This window comes from Pteropus vampyrus, unplaced genomic scaffold (assembly GCF_000151845.1).
Source record: "Pteropus vampyrus isolate Shadow unplaced genomic scaffold, Pvam_2.0 Scaffold202, whole genome shotgun sequence".
NCBI lineage: Eukaryota > Metazoa > Chordata > Mammalia > Chiroptera > Pteropodidae > Pteropus > Pteropus vampyrus.
Window position 1 is genome coordinate 1,773,826 of NW_011888983.1, and position 14,016 is coordinate 1,787,841.

General features: G+C 48.1%; 1 protein-coding gene across 1 annotated transcript in view; it reads right to left on the reverse strand.

Moving 5' to 3' along the window:
- NODAL (nodal growth differentiation factor) overlaps positions 1 to 6,400 on the reverse strand; it is a 17,577-nt gene extending 11,177 nt beyond the window's left edge. The window contains exons 1-2 of the mRNA XM_011372174.1: positions 6,172 to 6,400; positions 1,016 to 1,713 (exon numbers count right to left, since the gene is read on the reverse strand). Coding sequence (XP_011370476.1) covers positions 1,016 to 1,713; positions 6,172 to 6,364 — 891 coding nt within the window. The 5' untranslated portion in view covers positions 6,365 to 6,400. The remainder of the gene's footprint in view (positions 1 to 1,015; positions 1,714 to 6,171) is intronic.
- Between the last annotated feature and the right edge of the window lie 7,616 nt (positions 6,401 to 14,016).

The following is a 14,016-nucleotide window of genomic DNA, read 5'->3' on the forward strand; positions in this document are numbered from 1 at the left end:
TATCTAGGTAGAGCAGTAGCTAACTTATATGTTCTATTGTTCCAATCTAGAGTGAATACCAGTTTAAAAAAATATTCCAGAAATATGAGGCAGATGAGAGTCATATGGAAATTCTTGTGGGACTTGCTTCGTTGCACAGTGAAGGGCAAACAGAGTCAATGGGAGAAAAGGTAACAAGCCCTTGGCATTCTAGAACTGGGCCCTTTCTCTGTGGTCCAGCGACATCTTTTCAGATCAGAGCATCAGATTTGGCAACTGGTTCCCTCTGATCATGCTGCAGGTGGGTTGGTAGAGTGAAGTGGGAAAGGCTCAGGAGGGCCTTTGCCCAGGCATGTCCTCTAGGGTCCTCTAGGGTGCTCCCTTGCATGAGCTCAGAGTTCATGCTCCCCAGAGCCTCTGAACCTCGCTTGAGGCTTGGCATGGAGGATGTACTACAGATCCAAAGGATTCTCATTGTAGGCTTCTAGGAGTCTATAAAAACATGTTGGTCCCATATGACCTTTGAGAGCAGGGCAGGGCTACCTATAACATCATGACCATTGTATTAGCCTCTATTCTCTACTTTGTCCATCTCATTCTCCTTCCATTCCTCTCCCTCCACCACCTTAGGCTGATTTGTGGCACCGTGTAGTAGCCTCAGGCTTTATCTAACTCCTGCAGAATGATGTCCAATTCCTGTTTTAGGCAGCAAAAGTACAGTGGCTGCAACAGTATTATATCAACCCTGGACCCATACATATGGCCCCTTTTCATCAGTGAATCACAGACTTCTAGTAGTGATAATATCACATAAAAATGCCTGTTTTCTGTTTTCTGAGGATGCTATCATCAGTCATCTCTATATCCTTAGGACGTAGCACATGACCTGGCACACTGTAGGTGTTTGAATAATTATGTATGAATGGACGCAGTAATTTAATAGCAAAGCTGGAGTCCTGTGCCCTTGATCTGGCAATATGGCCACTTCTCCCCCATAGAATACTGCCTGCCCTCCCCCCAAGCCTTTGCATCAAACCTGGATATATGCGTGGTTGGTTGGATGGAACTCTTCCCCCACAGGGTTAGGGCACTCTCCCTCACAGCGATAGGCATTGTACTGCTTGGGGTAGATGATCCAGGCGCCCCATCCAATCACATTGAAGTCCACCTGGAACTTGACCTTCCGACACAGCTGGCTTCTATCTGGCAAGTGATGTCGAGGGTGCCTCCTGCCCCTCTCCCGGGAGAGCTGTCCCTCCTGCGCCCGCCAGGAGCTTTCAGCTTCCCACAGCAAGGTGGGGCCGCCCAGCAGCCTCTGCTCAGGGGAGAGGTTAGAGTAGAGCAGGAGGAGCACATTGATGACAGGTGCTGTGGGAGGCCGCTGCCAACACTCTCTAGCCAAACTAGACATTTGCTCCTCTAGCTCTCCAGGGTGTTTCAGCCACTTGGAGAGTGGCCTGGTCACCTCCAGGACCATGCTCCCCGAGGAAAAGGTAACCTGGGACAGAGTGATAGTGAACAGTTCCATCTGAAGACGTTCCAGGCAGTTGGCTGGGTCCTGCTCCGTCTCCAGCTTTGGCTGGTGGAAAATTTCAATGGAGAGTGGGACGTCAGGGGAAAGGTCCACAGGGCTGGACAGCTGCAGCCGGAGCTCAGCCCACTCCAGATCCTCTTCTTGGCTCAGGAAGGAGAAGTCGAAAGCAAAGGTCCAGTTCTGCCCATCCACCTCCACATCTGGGTGGGGAAAAAAAAGGAAGGAAGCAGGGTTAGCATGGGCCTCCTATGGCCTCAGTTGGTGTAACAACAACCATAGCTCATGTCTGAGCTTTCATCTTGTACGAATCATCTCTCTTAATCCTGCCCCCAACCCTATGAGTTGGGAATGTTATTGAGTCTATGTTAGAGATGAGGAAAACTAAGGCTCAGAGAGGTTAAATTACCTGCCCAAGGTGCCATTCTTAGAAGGTGGCAGAGCCAAGAACAAACCTGGATTTGCGAAACTGAAAAGCCTAAACTCCAAATCACTGTTTTGCCACTCCTCCTCAAGAAACTCTGCAGCCAGAGAACAAGTGGTAAAACTGGAAAAGTTCGACTGCCTTCCCCTCTACACACACACACATGCATGCACATAAACACACACAGCGTAAGGGCAAACTCTAAGCTTTCTAACCTAAACCCTGGGCTTCCACTCACCCTCTGACTCTGGAGCAAGTCACCTTCCCAGGCTCCGTTTTCTCTCGGAACAGGTGACCTGTTTCACAGGCACAATGAAGCTGGTCCAGGTATCATGGAAAGGCTCAGAGCTCTCAGGGAGGCACAGGCAATAGAAGCTAAAGACTGGTCACCCTCTCCTTGGTCAGTTCCTCAAGATCTAGGCAAAAACTTCAGGTGGTTTGGCAACCTTACAAATAGGCTTCTAAAGGCATTCTAAGTTTGACTTTGCACTGGCCTAGCACTTCTCCACCCAGTGGTTACTCCTCTCTGTCTGTAGGGTACTCGCCCCCTCCTGCCCCAGGTCATTCACACACACATTGCAGACACAGCAAGCAAGCAAGCAAGCAGGCAAGCAAGCAAGCAAGCAAGCAGGCAAGCAAGCAGGCAAGCAAGCAGGCAAGCAAGCAGGCAAGCAGGCAGGCAAGCAAGCAGGCAAGCAAGCAGGCAAGCAAGCAAGCAAGCAAGCGCACACACACACATACACAACCACACCCAGTTCTGTTCCACCCACCCAAGACAACTAAGCCCAAAGTGGATGAAAAGGAATGGAAAGCACATTCCATTTATCTTAGTCCTGGACTAATTCAGTCTGATGTTTGAAAAAGGCATGGATTTGTGGACCTTCAGGTCACCTAAAAGTGATCTTGAACTTTTTTTCCAGCCTAGTTTCTTATTCTTTGCAATGAGAAGAGTAATAAAGCCCTACGTAATTCTGCATTATCAGAGGGCTCCAGGGAAATCAGGAGCTATGAAGGTTTATTGCTAAATGAAAGTCAGGGGTTACTCAGAAATAAAAACAGCCACACTTTCGTGCCTAGATCCCAGAGGTAGAGATGAACTCCGATTTAGGTCCATTCTGAACAGACCACATAACAGTTTGTCTGTCTCACAGAGCATGTTTGGTCAGACAATAAGTGAATTTCTCTGGGAAATCTAGCCTGCATTAGAAGAGGCAGTTTCCAGCCTCAGTCTCTGGCAGCTTCTCCCAGCCCATCTCTAGCTTCTCCTTTTCACTTAATTTCCACTTCCCTCCTCATTAGCACCTGCAGGGGGCAATAACCGGCCCTTGACTAGCAACTCTCCCCAGAGGTGTGGAGAGGAGGCTGACATTGCCCATTTCAGCACCACCTGGCCACCTGAGGATTAGGTGGGACATGTAGCAACTCCTGGCCACATGCACCAGGAGTTAACATATTATCTCAAGTATCCACAAATGGCCTTTTACAGGAAGGCATTCCAGTTCACTAGATATGCACACAGGTCCTCTTGTCTCCTGTGATAGTTCAAATTCTGCCACTTGCTGTTTAACATTGAGCAGGTTACTATCTGAGACCTTCTTTGGTCCTCCTTTTCCCTCTTTGTCAAAGGGAGGTAGTGACAGTATCCAATCACAGGGCATTGTGATTTACTGAGATAATGCATGTGAAGTGCCTTACCCAGCACAACTACCAAAGTGCAGTAATTGCTGGTGGTCATCAACCACCTCCTTATTGCTCAGGTCCAGTTAGAAATGAAGGTGCCCAGGCAGAGAGGGTCTTGGGCAGGGTAACAAAGTCATCTGTTACTAGGATGGACAGAGTATATGGAGGGAGGACAGGGAGATTACTCCTTCCTGCTGAAAGAGTCTGGGACTCCACAACCCGACTCCCAGCCAAGGGCTCTCTGGGACACAGTGCTAATTGGGTGGTTCTCTTAGATCTGACTCCGGTTCATGGTTCATCATAGAATAGAGATGTCTAATCTTTTAGGGATCATCAATGCCTGATAAAAGCTAAAAATGCTCTCGCCAGAAAAAAACACGATCTCCTACTTATGCAATAAATATGATTTTGGGGTGGGTATGATAAAGGGATTCACAGACACCCTGAAACCCATCCACGCACTTGGCTGCACAGACTTGACCATGCAGGCCCCAGGGATATCTCCACCTACCTTGAATTCTAAAGGAAACGGTTAGGCTTGTGCCCTTGGGTTTTCTTCACTTCAAACAGGGTACTGAAACCTAGTTGGGGTTTGGGGCTCTGGAGGAAAGAGTAGGCATGACATCAAGTGCCCACTCTACATGAGCATAAATTACAAGGGTGATCACCATTAACTGCTGCCCTCAGGCCAAGTGTTCTATAAGCACTGTCTCCTCAAAGCCTCCCCACCTTTATCACCATTTTGCAGATGAGGAAACTGAAGGTCCACGGTGAAGGCAGTTAAACAGCGACAGACGCAGATACAAAGCCAATTTGGTTAGACTCCAACACCCATTTCACGCCATCCTGGGTGGCTTACAAATAAACCCAGGAGAAAAAGAGCAGGTTTAGGACAACCTTTCTCAGTCTCCCTCCAGGCAGGCTCTTCTAGCTGCTTTTTTAAAAAAACGAAGCCAAGTCGCAACTCGGTGAATGTACTTAATGCCACTGGGCTCCTAAAAATGGGTTACATGGTCAATTTTGTTATGTATATTTTACCATACACGAACAAATGAGGCAGAAAGAAAGCCAGTTCCCTATTTGACAAAAGAGGAAACGAGAGAAAAGAACTGCAGTGCCAGAGACACATGGGGAATTGGGAAGCAGAGCTCGAAGGACCTAAACCCAGTTTTCCTGACTTCTAGGCTGCCGAATCACCGCGAACCTTCTGGAACTCTACGGGAAGAGGAACTGGAACTGGAAAAGTGCATCCTGCTTTGCCCAGCCGCCCCCCCCACCCCCCGCAGCTTTCTGGCGGAGGAGACGAGCACTCCAGTAGTTTCAAATTGCCCGGCTCCCCGGGTGTCTCTAGTCTGGCTGGTCCTTGTATGACCCTTCCAGAGAGAGGGTCACCAGCCCTCTGACCCCGGACTGGGCAGGCCAAGGACCTAGGAGCCCCCACCCCCGACCACAGGGGCCGGCGGGTGGCCAGTCAGATCTGATTATCGGATGTGGATTGCGCCCCAGCCCCGCGGAGGGCCGTCTAGCCCCGGCGGGCGGCGGGAGGCGCGGGGAGGCGAGGATCCCCGCACACTCTAGGCGCCAGGATGTGGATTGCGCGCGGTAAGGGGACCCTGCGGAAAGGGCTCCCTCTGCTCAACACTTAATGCCCGCAGCGCCAGGTGCCCAGAACGCGTTGCCCAGTCCTCAAGGGCGAAACTCCCAGGTCACCACGGTCACTGACCCCACCTCGCCCGTTCCAAATCCAGGCCCTGAACCCGTGTCACTCGGGACACTGACACCTCCCCAGCCTGGCCTTGAGGACCCAAGCCTACCTCAATTCTCGAACTTGGGGTGCCCCATCTCTAACTCAGATATCTGAACCCTAATCTCTGATGTTACGTATCCCGTTTTGAAGCCCTCTATGAGCCTGGGACACTCCCAAAGCCAGACCCGGGGACCCATTCACCCTCACTCACGAAAAGAAAAAAATTCGACGAGACAAAATAATTGTAGCAATACTAACGACCATTTTGAGCGAGATATCCGTTTGGAGACTAAAGGGCCAAAAGGCAGGCATCCAAGGTGAAGCAGCGCTGTGCCTGGTTTCATGCCAAGCGTTTTTTTGTGCCTGGCTACTTAACCCTTCCCACAGATTTATAACGAAGATATCATTTTCCCTATTCTACGGATGCACAAATTGAGGCGCCAGAGATTACGTAATTTAAGAAAACTGCACCGGTAAGAAGTGGCGCAATCCCACTTACGCTACCGCGCTCTACCCACTTTAAACCAAGACCCGGAACCCAGAAGTCTCTGTCCGCGACACACCCCAAGCTGCACAATGCACGCCACCCACCAACCTTGCGCCTGAGCCAATGCAGACGTCGAGACACCCCTAGACTCAGACCTCGACGCTCACTCCGAGCGCGCGGGTACCTCCTTAACCGCGGCGTCCCCAGCAGAGCCGCCGTCCTCGGCTAGCTTTAGCGCCCTCCCGGATTCCGGAGGTGGGACCCGACCCGAGGCGCCCCTGGGTGCTCCGTGGGGCGGGGCGGGGCGAGGCAGGGCAGCCTACCTTGTGCCTGTAGGCTGCGGATGATGTCTGCTCGGGGCGGGTCGCGGTAGAGGCTCAGCATAAACGCGAGAGGGGACGGCGAGGAGGCCTGCCCCCGCGTACGTATGGGCACAGGGGCCACCGTTGCGGCTCCCGCCTGTAGCAGGGCCCACCAGGCGTGCAGGAGGAGGATCGGCAGCCGGTGGGCGTGCATGGTGGGCTGGCCAGGCCTGGAAACGGCGCCTCCACCCTTATATCCTGGGCCTTTGTAGCCGCCCCGCCCCGCCCTGCCTTCCAGGGGGAAGTTTTAAGATCATATACACGCCCCCCACCCTGGGAGGGGGGTTGCCCCCAGAGAGACTCCCTGCTGGGGGCAGGTGAGACCTGAACCTAGTAGGGAAGAGACCTACAAAGCTTCCAGAGGAGCCTTAAGGTCCAGGAACCATCTAGTTTGCCGGGTCTGGGCACCCTGGCGCTCTAGGCCCTACAGGCCATGTTTCAGAGATAGAGCAGGCTTGTCGCCCATAAACTCCCAGGTCAGAATTTAGTCTCCCTTATGCCGCTTCACCTAGGATGCCTGCCCTTTCCTGGCTCTTTAGGCTCCAAATGGATATCTGGCTCAACAAGGAGCAGGCAGGGAATGGCAGTGGACCCCTGGGGCTCCCAGGCAGAACACTGCCTCACACTGGTCTGTGATGTTTCTGCCCAGGCTACAGGAGGGCCAGCCTCTGGGAAACTACTGGGTACTCCCGAGTTTCTGAAACAAAGAACCTGAGTTCCAGACAGCGACCCACGAGATTCTGCTTCAAATATTGAAGTGCTCTCCCGGGGAAGACAGAGCGCGGGAGCCACCAGGATGAAGGATGGATTTCTTCGGAAAACGTTTTCAGCTGAAGCTGGAACTAGGAGCATAGCTGACAGATGATCCTGGCCCCCACGCGTAGAGCGCCTGTGATAGCATCAGGCTCTTCTCTTCACAGGCACACATCGCCCCAGTGATTTCAGGAAAAAGGCGTTGCTGGTGATGTCCACGTCCTGTAGTCCCTGCCTGCCCTGGCATTTCCCCCAAGAGACCTGAGTTTCAGCTCAGGACCTCTTACTTCCAGGTCTCTGGGCCCTGCTTTCCTCACCATCCTATTAGTGCAAAGTCAGGTCAGGAATTACCTTTAATGAAATATAAAGCCCAGGCCCAAACTATTTTCCTCCACGTAGGAGGGCTCCTTCCCAGCCATCCATGTTCTTTCCTAGCTAACAAGCACATTAGCAGCTGGCTAGCATGTACTGAAAATTATGTGCCCCACACACCTTAGCTTCTTTCACAGGATACCTCAAGCCTCCAAGAACCAAAAGCTCAGCCTTGATCACGTGGAAAGAGGCCCAGCAGGCTCCAACCCTGTGTCTGGGTGGAAGCCAGTCTCACCAGCAGGAAGGGACCACACCTAGGAGAGACCTGTGTTGCAGACCTGTGTTGGTTGTGGGATCTGGACAATTTGTTTAGCCAGCCTAATGTTAGTTCCTTAAGGGTGAAAACTGTCTTGTTCAGCATGCTCTCCCTACATTATGGCTCATAGTTGGTACCCAAAGAATCTTAGCTAAGTGACAAAAATCAATGAATGGGACTCTGTCCAGACTTGCCTGAAGATAAGTATGACCAGGGGCATTTGTTAAACTATTGATTCTTGAGTCCCAATCTAGACCTTCAGAATTAGAATTTTGAGAGAGAGCTTGGTAATCTACATTTAACAAACACCCCAGTGATTCTTATCTGATAACTTTGAGAACCTGGATGGGCTGGGGTTCTAGTTGTGGTTTGGAAATCACCTCTCTGTGGTCAGTTTCCTCATTGTAAAACATGACTGGAGATACCTCCTTCCATGCAGATTAAATGAAACAAATACTAAAATTATTTGCAAGTTTGAAAACTGGTATATTTGTAAAGCTTATGCATTTGGATATTATTGTAGTTGTCATTTAACTTTCCCAGCCTGGGGTCCCAGCCTTCTGCTTCGGACTCCTCCCTGAAGACAGAAGGCGCCCTCACTCAGATTATAAATATATAAATAAAAAAGACAATGCTAGATTGTGGTGAGAGCTCTGGGAGCCCTTGGCAAGGATATGGGAACCACAAATGACAATACAGGGGAGGTACGTATAGCTAGATTGAAGTACAGGAGTTAACCTCCCCCAAATCCAGATCTCTCTAATCTCCATGTGTCCTAGAAGCACAGAGCAGTCTTATCCACCAAGATTGGGGAAGGAACAAAAAAACTGATATATCTACTTCCCATACTGGTCCAGAAGCTTCTTGAAATTAAGGATAAAGCTTTATTCATCCTGTCTCCCTTGTGCTGTGTGGCATTTCATAGATGCTCAGTAAATGTTTCACTTAAAATGAATGTTCCTAACAATGGTTGATATTTCTTGAGCACCTAATTCAATAGATGCTCTGCTGATCACTGTATTGATTTTATCATCATCCCCAGTTTAGAGATGAGAAAACAGAGACTCGGAGGGAAATAGGAGACTTGCTCAAGACCACATATTTGCAAGTGGAAACAGCCAGTATGTGAAGGACAGGACAACTTGTTTACAAAACCCATGCTTTTAGCCCTTTAGCTTCTCCATAGATGAGAGGGTGAACATGTGCCTTGTACTAAGACTTTACAAAGCTCTCACATAACTGTTTTGCCTTTCCCAGGATCCAGGAGCTGCAGACAGAACTCATTTCTGATGTGTATTGGCCCAGAGCCGTGTGGTGGCCTGGAATTACTCTGATCAGCAAGAGCGACTCTGTCAAAGCCCATCCATCACAACTTTCTCCAGCTCCGGCACCCTGGAAGAACCCAAGCCTCTGTCACCTCCTCAGGACAGAAACTAACTTTGCGTTTTTTTAAGGGCATTTGTTCAAACAGGATCTGTTTTCTTCAAGAAGGACCAGAAGTGCCCTCTTCACAGGAAGGGAATGACATCTTCTCATTTCCCCTACCCCAGACAGACTGACCGATAGATTCGCTGACCTGAGAGATAACCTTTGAGGGTCATCCCAGCTGGCTGGAGGATGGGGGACAAAGTCCCTCAAAGTTCTCGAATGCTTTCCGTCAGGCTGTTCAGATCCTCTCTTGACATGAGCAATGTTGTATGGCACGGTTAAGTGCTGGGGCTCTGAGATCAGGCTGCCAGGGGCAGAATCTGGAGCCTTCTCTATCACTACCTGGGCATATTAGACCAGTCTCTCACCATCTTGAAGCTTCTGCTTCCTCCACTGTGAAATGGAGATAAAAAATAGCATCTATTTGATAGGCATGCTGTAAATAGTAAGTGTGTAAAGCATGTAGTACATATAGCATTTGGCCATTTGTGTATTCATTCATTGAATAAATCTGCTTACCTAGTGAATCTATGGCAGGTTAACTCCAAGAGCTAGATTCTCAGGGAGTCAATGCAGAAAGTCATTTCAGTTCTGCACATATTTAATGAGCATTTCCTATATGCCAGTGTGACTCTGGCTAGCTTTACAAATACCTTAGCCTGTGCAATCCTATTCACCCCTAACTGAAGCTCTGAGAGGTATATAAGGCATTTCAGAGATGGGGAAATTAAAGTACAGAGGAATTAAACAGCGTAAGCTTTGTGAGGGTGGAGGGCATCTGCTTTACCATGCCCTCCAGTGCCTAGCACAGCTCCTTGCACACAGAAACTCAAGTATTTGTCAAGTGATTGAATGAACTCCATATTTCTGAAGCAGGTTCCCAGCATGTCTGTGCACTTCACATGCTCCATCTTTTGCATGCAGCCTCCTGGTGTTTCCACTTTATCCCCCTGGGAAACTACTCACCTATCAAGACATAGCTTCTCTTTACAAATGTATCATTAGCTCCTCAGCAATTTGGCAGAGCCCTCTTTTAAGTAAAGCATCGTAGAGCAGTTGTTCAAACTCTCTTCAGTGGCTGCCATCAGACTGTGAGCTCCCTAGAGAGAGGGACAATTCCTAACTTGTTCCTCTCTGAAGCCCCATCTCCTGGTTCATAACTGACCATTGCTTGCTGTCGTCTTCAGCTTAAATGAATGAATGCAATCCCAGAAATGATACGGTCAGTCTAAGCACAGGCTTCTGGCTTCCACCTTCAGCACTTGTCTGCCTATTATGTTACCCCACCCTGCTGGTCTTGGTGGCTGACACCCAGAGCTGAGAGGTACCTGCTAGGTGCCTCTGCTGGGCACAGGTGGTTCTCTGTGACATCTTCCGAAGACAGAGACCACGGCTCTGCCCCACAATTCCCATATACCCCAAATGCAGCCTCCTGGAAACACCTATCCTTTCCCCAAAATTCAAAGCTGTTCTTCCTCTGCCCAGAATGGTTTTGACTCCTCTTTATTCACACAATCCAGCTCAAGGGTCTCCTCTTGCATGAAGCCTTCCTGACCTGGTCTCCCTGTCGCTTCTCGTCTCCGCATTCAGGCTCTGATCCCAGGCGTTCTTGTTGACAGACTGAGGTCCTGGAGCCCCTAGGAGTTTTCCACCAGCAAGCCTACTGCTCCACTCACTCTGTATTCTTCAGAGTGCTCAGTAAAGGGCCTGGCACAGTAAATGGAGGTTGCAAACCATGCCTGCGGCCAGCTTTGGCTGATACAGTATTTTGTCTGTCCCCGACAATACTTTGAAGAGTTATTATTTAAGTTGCCAACACTGAAAATTCTTCAGATTTTGTATGAAATAGTTTTTTTTCCCCATTTGAGAAATGGAAGGATCTGGGTCCTCATTTCAACATGGCGAACGTTCCCTAAAGCTGAATAGAAGCTGCTTCCTTTAGGCAGGTCTGTCCTCTAATGTGTGCCACAGTTCTAGCCACTTCTTAACTTATTGTTCCCATAAATACAAATGAGGTTGATCCTCCTGCTGTGTATTGGATGAATCAGTTTGGAAGCATAGACTGGCATGCGTTTGGATTGGGCCCGCCACACTGTCTTTCTCCACAGGGACTAAGCCATGGATTGTGGGTACCTGGCCCAGGCTGGATGAGATGGAAATAATCTATCATTTAATAAGTGCTTACCATAATGTGCTTGTATTACCTAATTAGCCCTCCCTTCAATCCTATGAAGTAGATTAGATATTTATTCCCATTTTACAGATGAGGAAACTGAGGCTCAGAAGGGTGAAGCAGCTTGGCTACAATGGAATACCTAGCAAGCTGTGGTGGACTGTCAGTCATTCTGACTATGGAACCCAGACTGGGTACTGCCATGTCCCGACATGGTCCTCGACTACCCCCCTGCACAGCGAGGCCTTTTCCCACCAGCCCAGCTACAGTGACCTCCTGCATTCCATCACATTACCATGCTCATTTACTCCATAGCACTTCCACAGCTGGAAATTAACTTGTTTTGTCTGGTGCTGTGGGTTTATTTTTTGGTCTGTTCCTCTCCCCCAGCACTGGGCTATGTGCCAGATTCCCTGTCTGTTTAGTTCAACACTAAGCCCCCTGTGCTTAGCACAGTTCTTGATACAAGTACTCAGTACATATTTTTTTTTTTTTAAGTTTATTGGGGGTAACATTGGTTAATACAATTATATAATTTTCAGGTGTACATTATAATTTGACATCTTTATATTTCAGTACGTATTTGTTAAATGCACACATTTAACCCAGTCCCTGGACTGAAGGACACAGGGGAAGTACTTCTTGATCCATTGGCCACCAAAAGGACGTAAACTCCTCAGGTCACCAACTTTCTGTGGTTTCAAGTTCTTTCACTTTACTCTCCTGAGCACATGGTGGGATACATAGTAGGTGCTCAATAAATGCTCAGTACACCTGTTGTGGCATGCTGATGTCTTGACATTAGCAAGAGAATGCCTTCTTAGTGCTCTTGACTCCTTATGAATACAATTCATGTTGTTGGGCCTTCTATATACTTCGTGTATGCCAGATCCTTTCAGGAGCTGTGGTATCTGAGCAGGACTGGTCTCTCCCCTGGAGAGAGTGACTGGTCCAAGATGGTACAGTTGGTAGGGGCCAGGCCTGTCTGACTCTGAATCTCATGCTCCCTTCAGCTACCATGGCCAGACTGTCTTCCCCAGCTCCTCCTGGGTGGAGCCAGACCTGTGCTTCCCACAGGGTCAGGAGGTGAAGGCTCAGCCTGGCCTGGGAAACAAACAAAGAGACCACCAGGAGGATGCCCTGTCCTCTCACCCCACAAGTCTCTCAGAGATTCCCACAGCCCAGCCAGCCACCCCGTGCCCCACCTTCCACCTCCCCATTTCTCTCCACTGAAAGTCATTGGTGCTGAAGTAGAGCTGGCATTTGATGACCCAACTGAACCTGAGGCTTGGATAAGCCTCTATATGTGCATGTGTATATGTGTCGAGGGCTAGGAAAAGAATCAGAACTGAGAACATAGGGGAGGGCTTACTGTGGGAGTAGGAAGAGCTTAGGGAGTGCTTACTGCCTGCTGGGCACTGACTACGCTGAGATGTGTACTGTTAGCTCGGTGTCTCCCAAGATTGTTTGACCATAATAATCTCCTGGGATACTTATTACAAATAAAGGGAGTCCCAAAAGTCAAAGTGTACTTTTTAAGTGCTCTTAAAGTTTAATAACTTCAAAAGGATAAATGATAGATATGTACAAAACCATCCTTTGATAGTTTAATTATTTAAATTCCTTTTATACTTATTTCATTTTGTGAACTCTTTAATAATGCAATTTAAATTAAAAACTTTTTTTGTTTTAGTCAACATTTGCTATCTTCAAAAAAACATTAAATTTCTCAAAATTCAAAACGATCCCAAAGCCCATCGGTGGGTGATCAGATAAACAAATTGTGGTATATCCATACATTAGAATAATACTTGACAGTACTTAACTATTGATATATGCAATAGTGATGAATCTCAAAATAATGATACTGATTTAAAGAAGCCAGACAAAAGATAGTCTATACTGTATGATCCCATTTATAAAAATTCTAGAAAATGCAAACTAATATCTGCAGACAAGCAGATTAGTAGCAGAAAGCAGATTAGTGGTTGGGAGGAGAGAGGGGAGGGAGGAATTACAAAGGGGCACAAGGAAAGTTTGGGGGCTGATAAGTATACTAATTGTCTTGATTGTAATGATAGGTGTATATATATGTCAAAGCTTATAGAAATGCACGCTTTAAATATTTGCAGTTGTCATATGTCAGTTATAACTTATTGAAACTGTGAAAATGAATGTAAATATAATAAAATTATAAAAATATATAAAAATCATTCAAAATTCATAAAACTAAATAAGCATGAAAGAAATTTAGATAAACTTTGAGGTTCTTTGTAAGTTCGTAGCATTTATCTTTCTGAAACAGAAGTAAACTTAATAGAATGTACTTCTACTTAAGCTTAAAAGTGCAGTAAGACCTTCAGGACTAAGACTCAGTGGGCCTGCAGTGGGACCCCAAAATCTCTGCCCTTCCCTGAACTGTTATTAGGTAAGATGGGAAACACAGCATCATCTCTTTCACTCTTTCTGTCTTTCTACAAATTTACAGGGTAGGTGTTTCTATTGGCTCCTTTTTACCGCTGAGGTGTCTGAGGCTCAGAGAGGCTGGGCGACTTGCCCAGGGTGATGCAGTTAGTTAACAGCAGTCTGGCTCCAGAGCCTGTACCTGAGGTAACAAGCAGGGTGGGGGGCTTGTAACTCCAAACTCCCCAAGCCCTGTGCCCTGTTAGCCACTGACCACAGAGCCAGCAGGATCCTAGGCTGATGCACAACTCCCTCCACTCACATCAGAAAGCCCCAGACTTCAAAGGCTTTCTGAAGGGGAGATGCATATACCTGGCTGGGTATGGGGGAAGCCCAGGAAAGCTAAGATGATTAGCTAGAG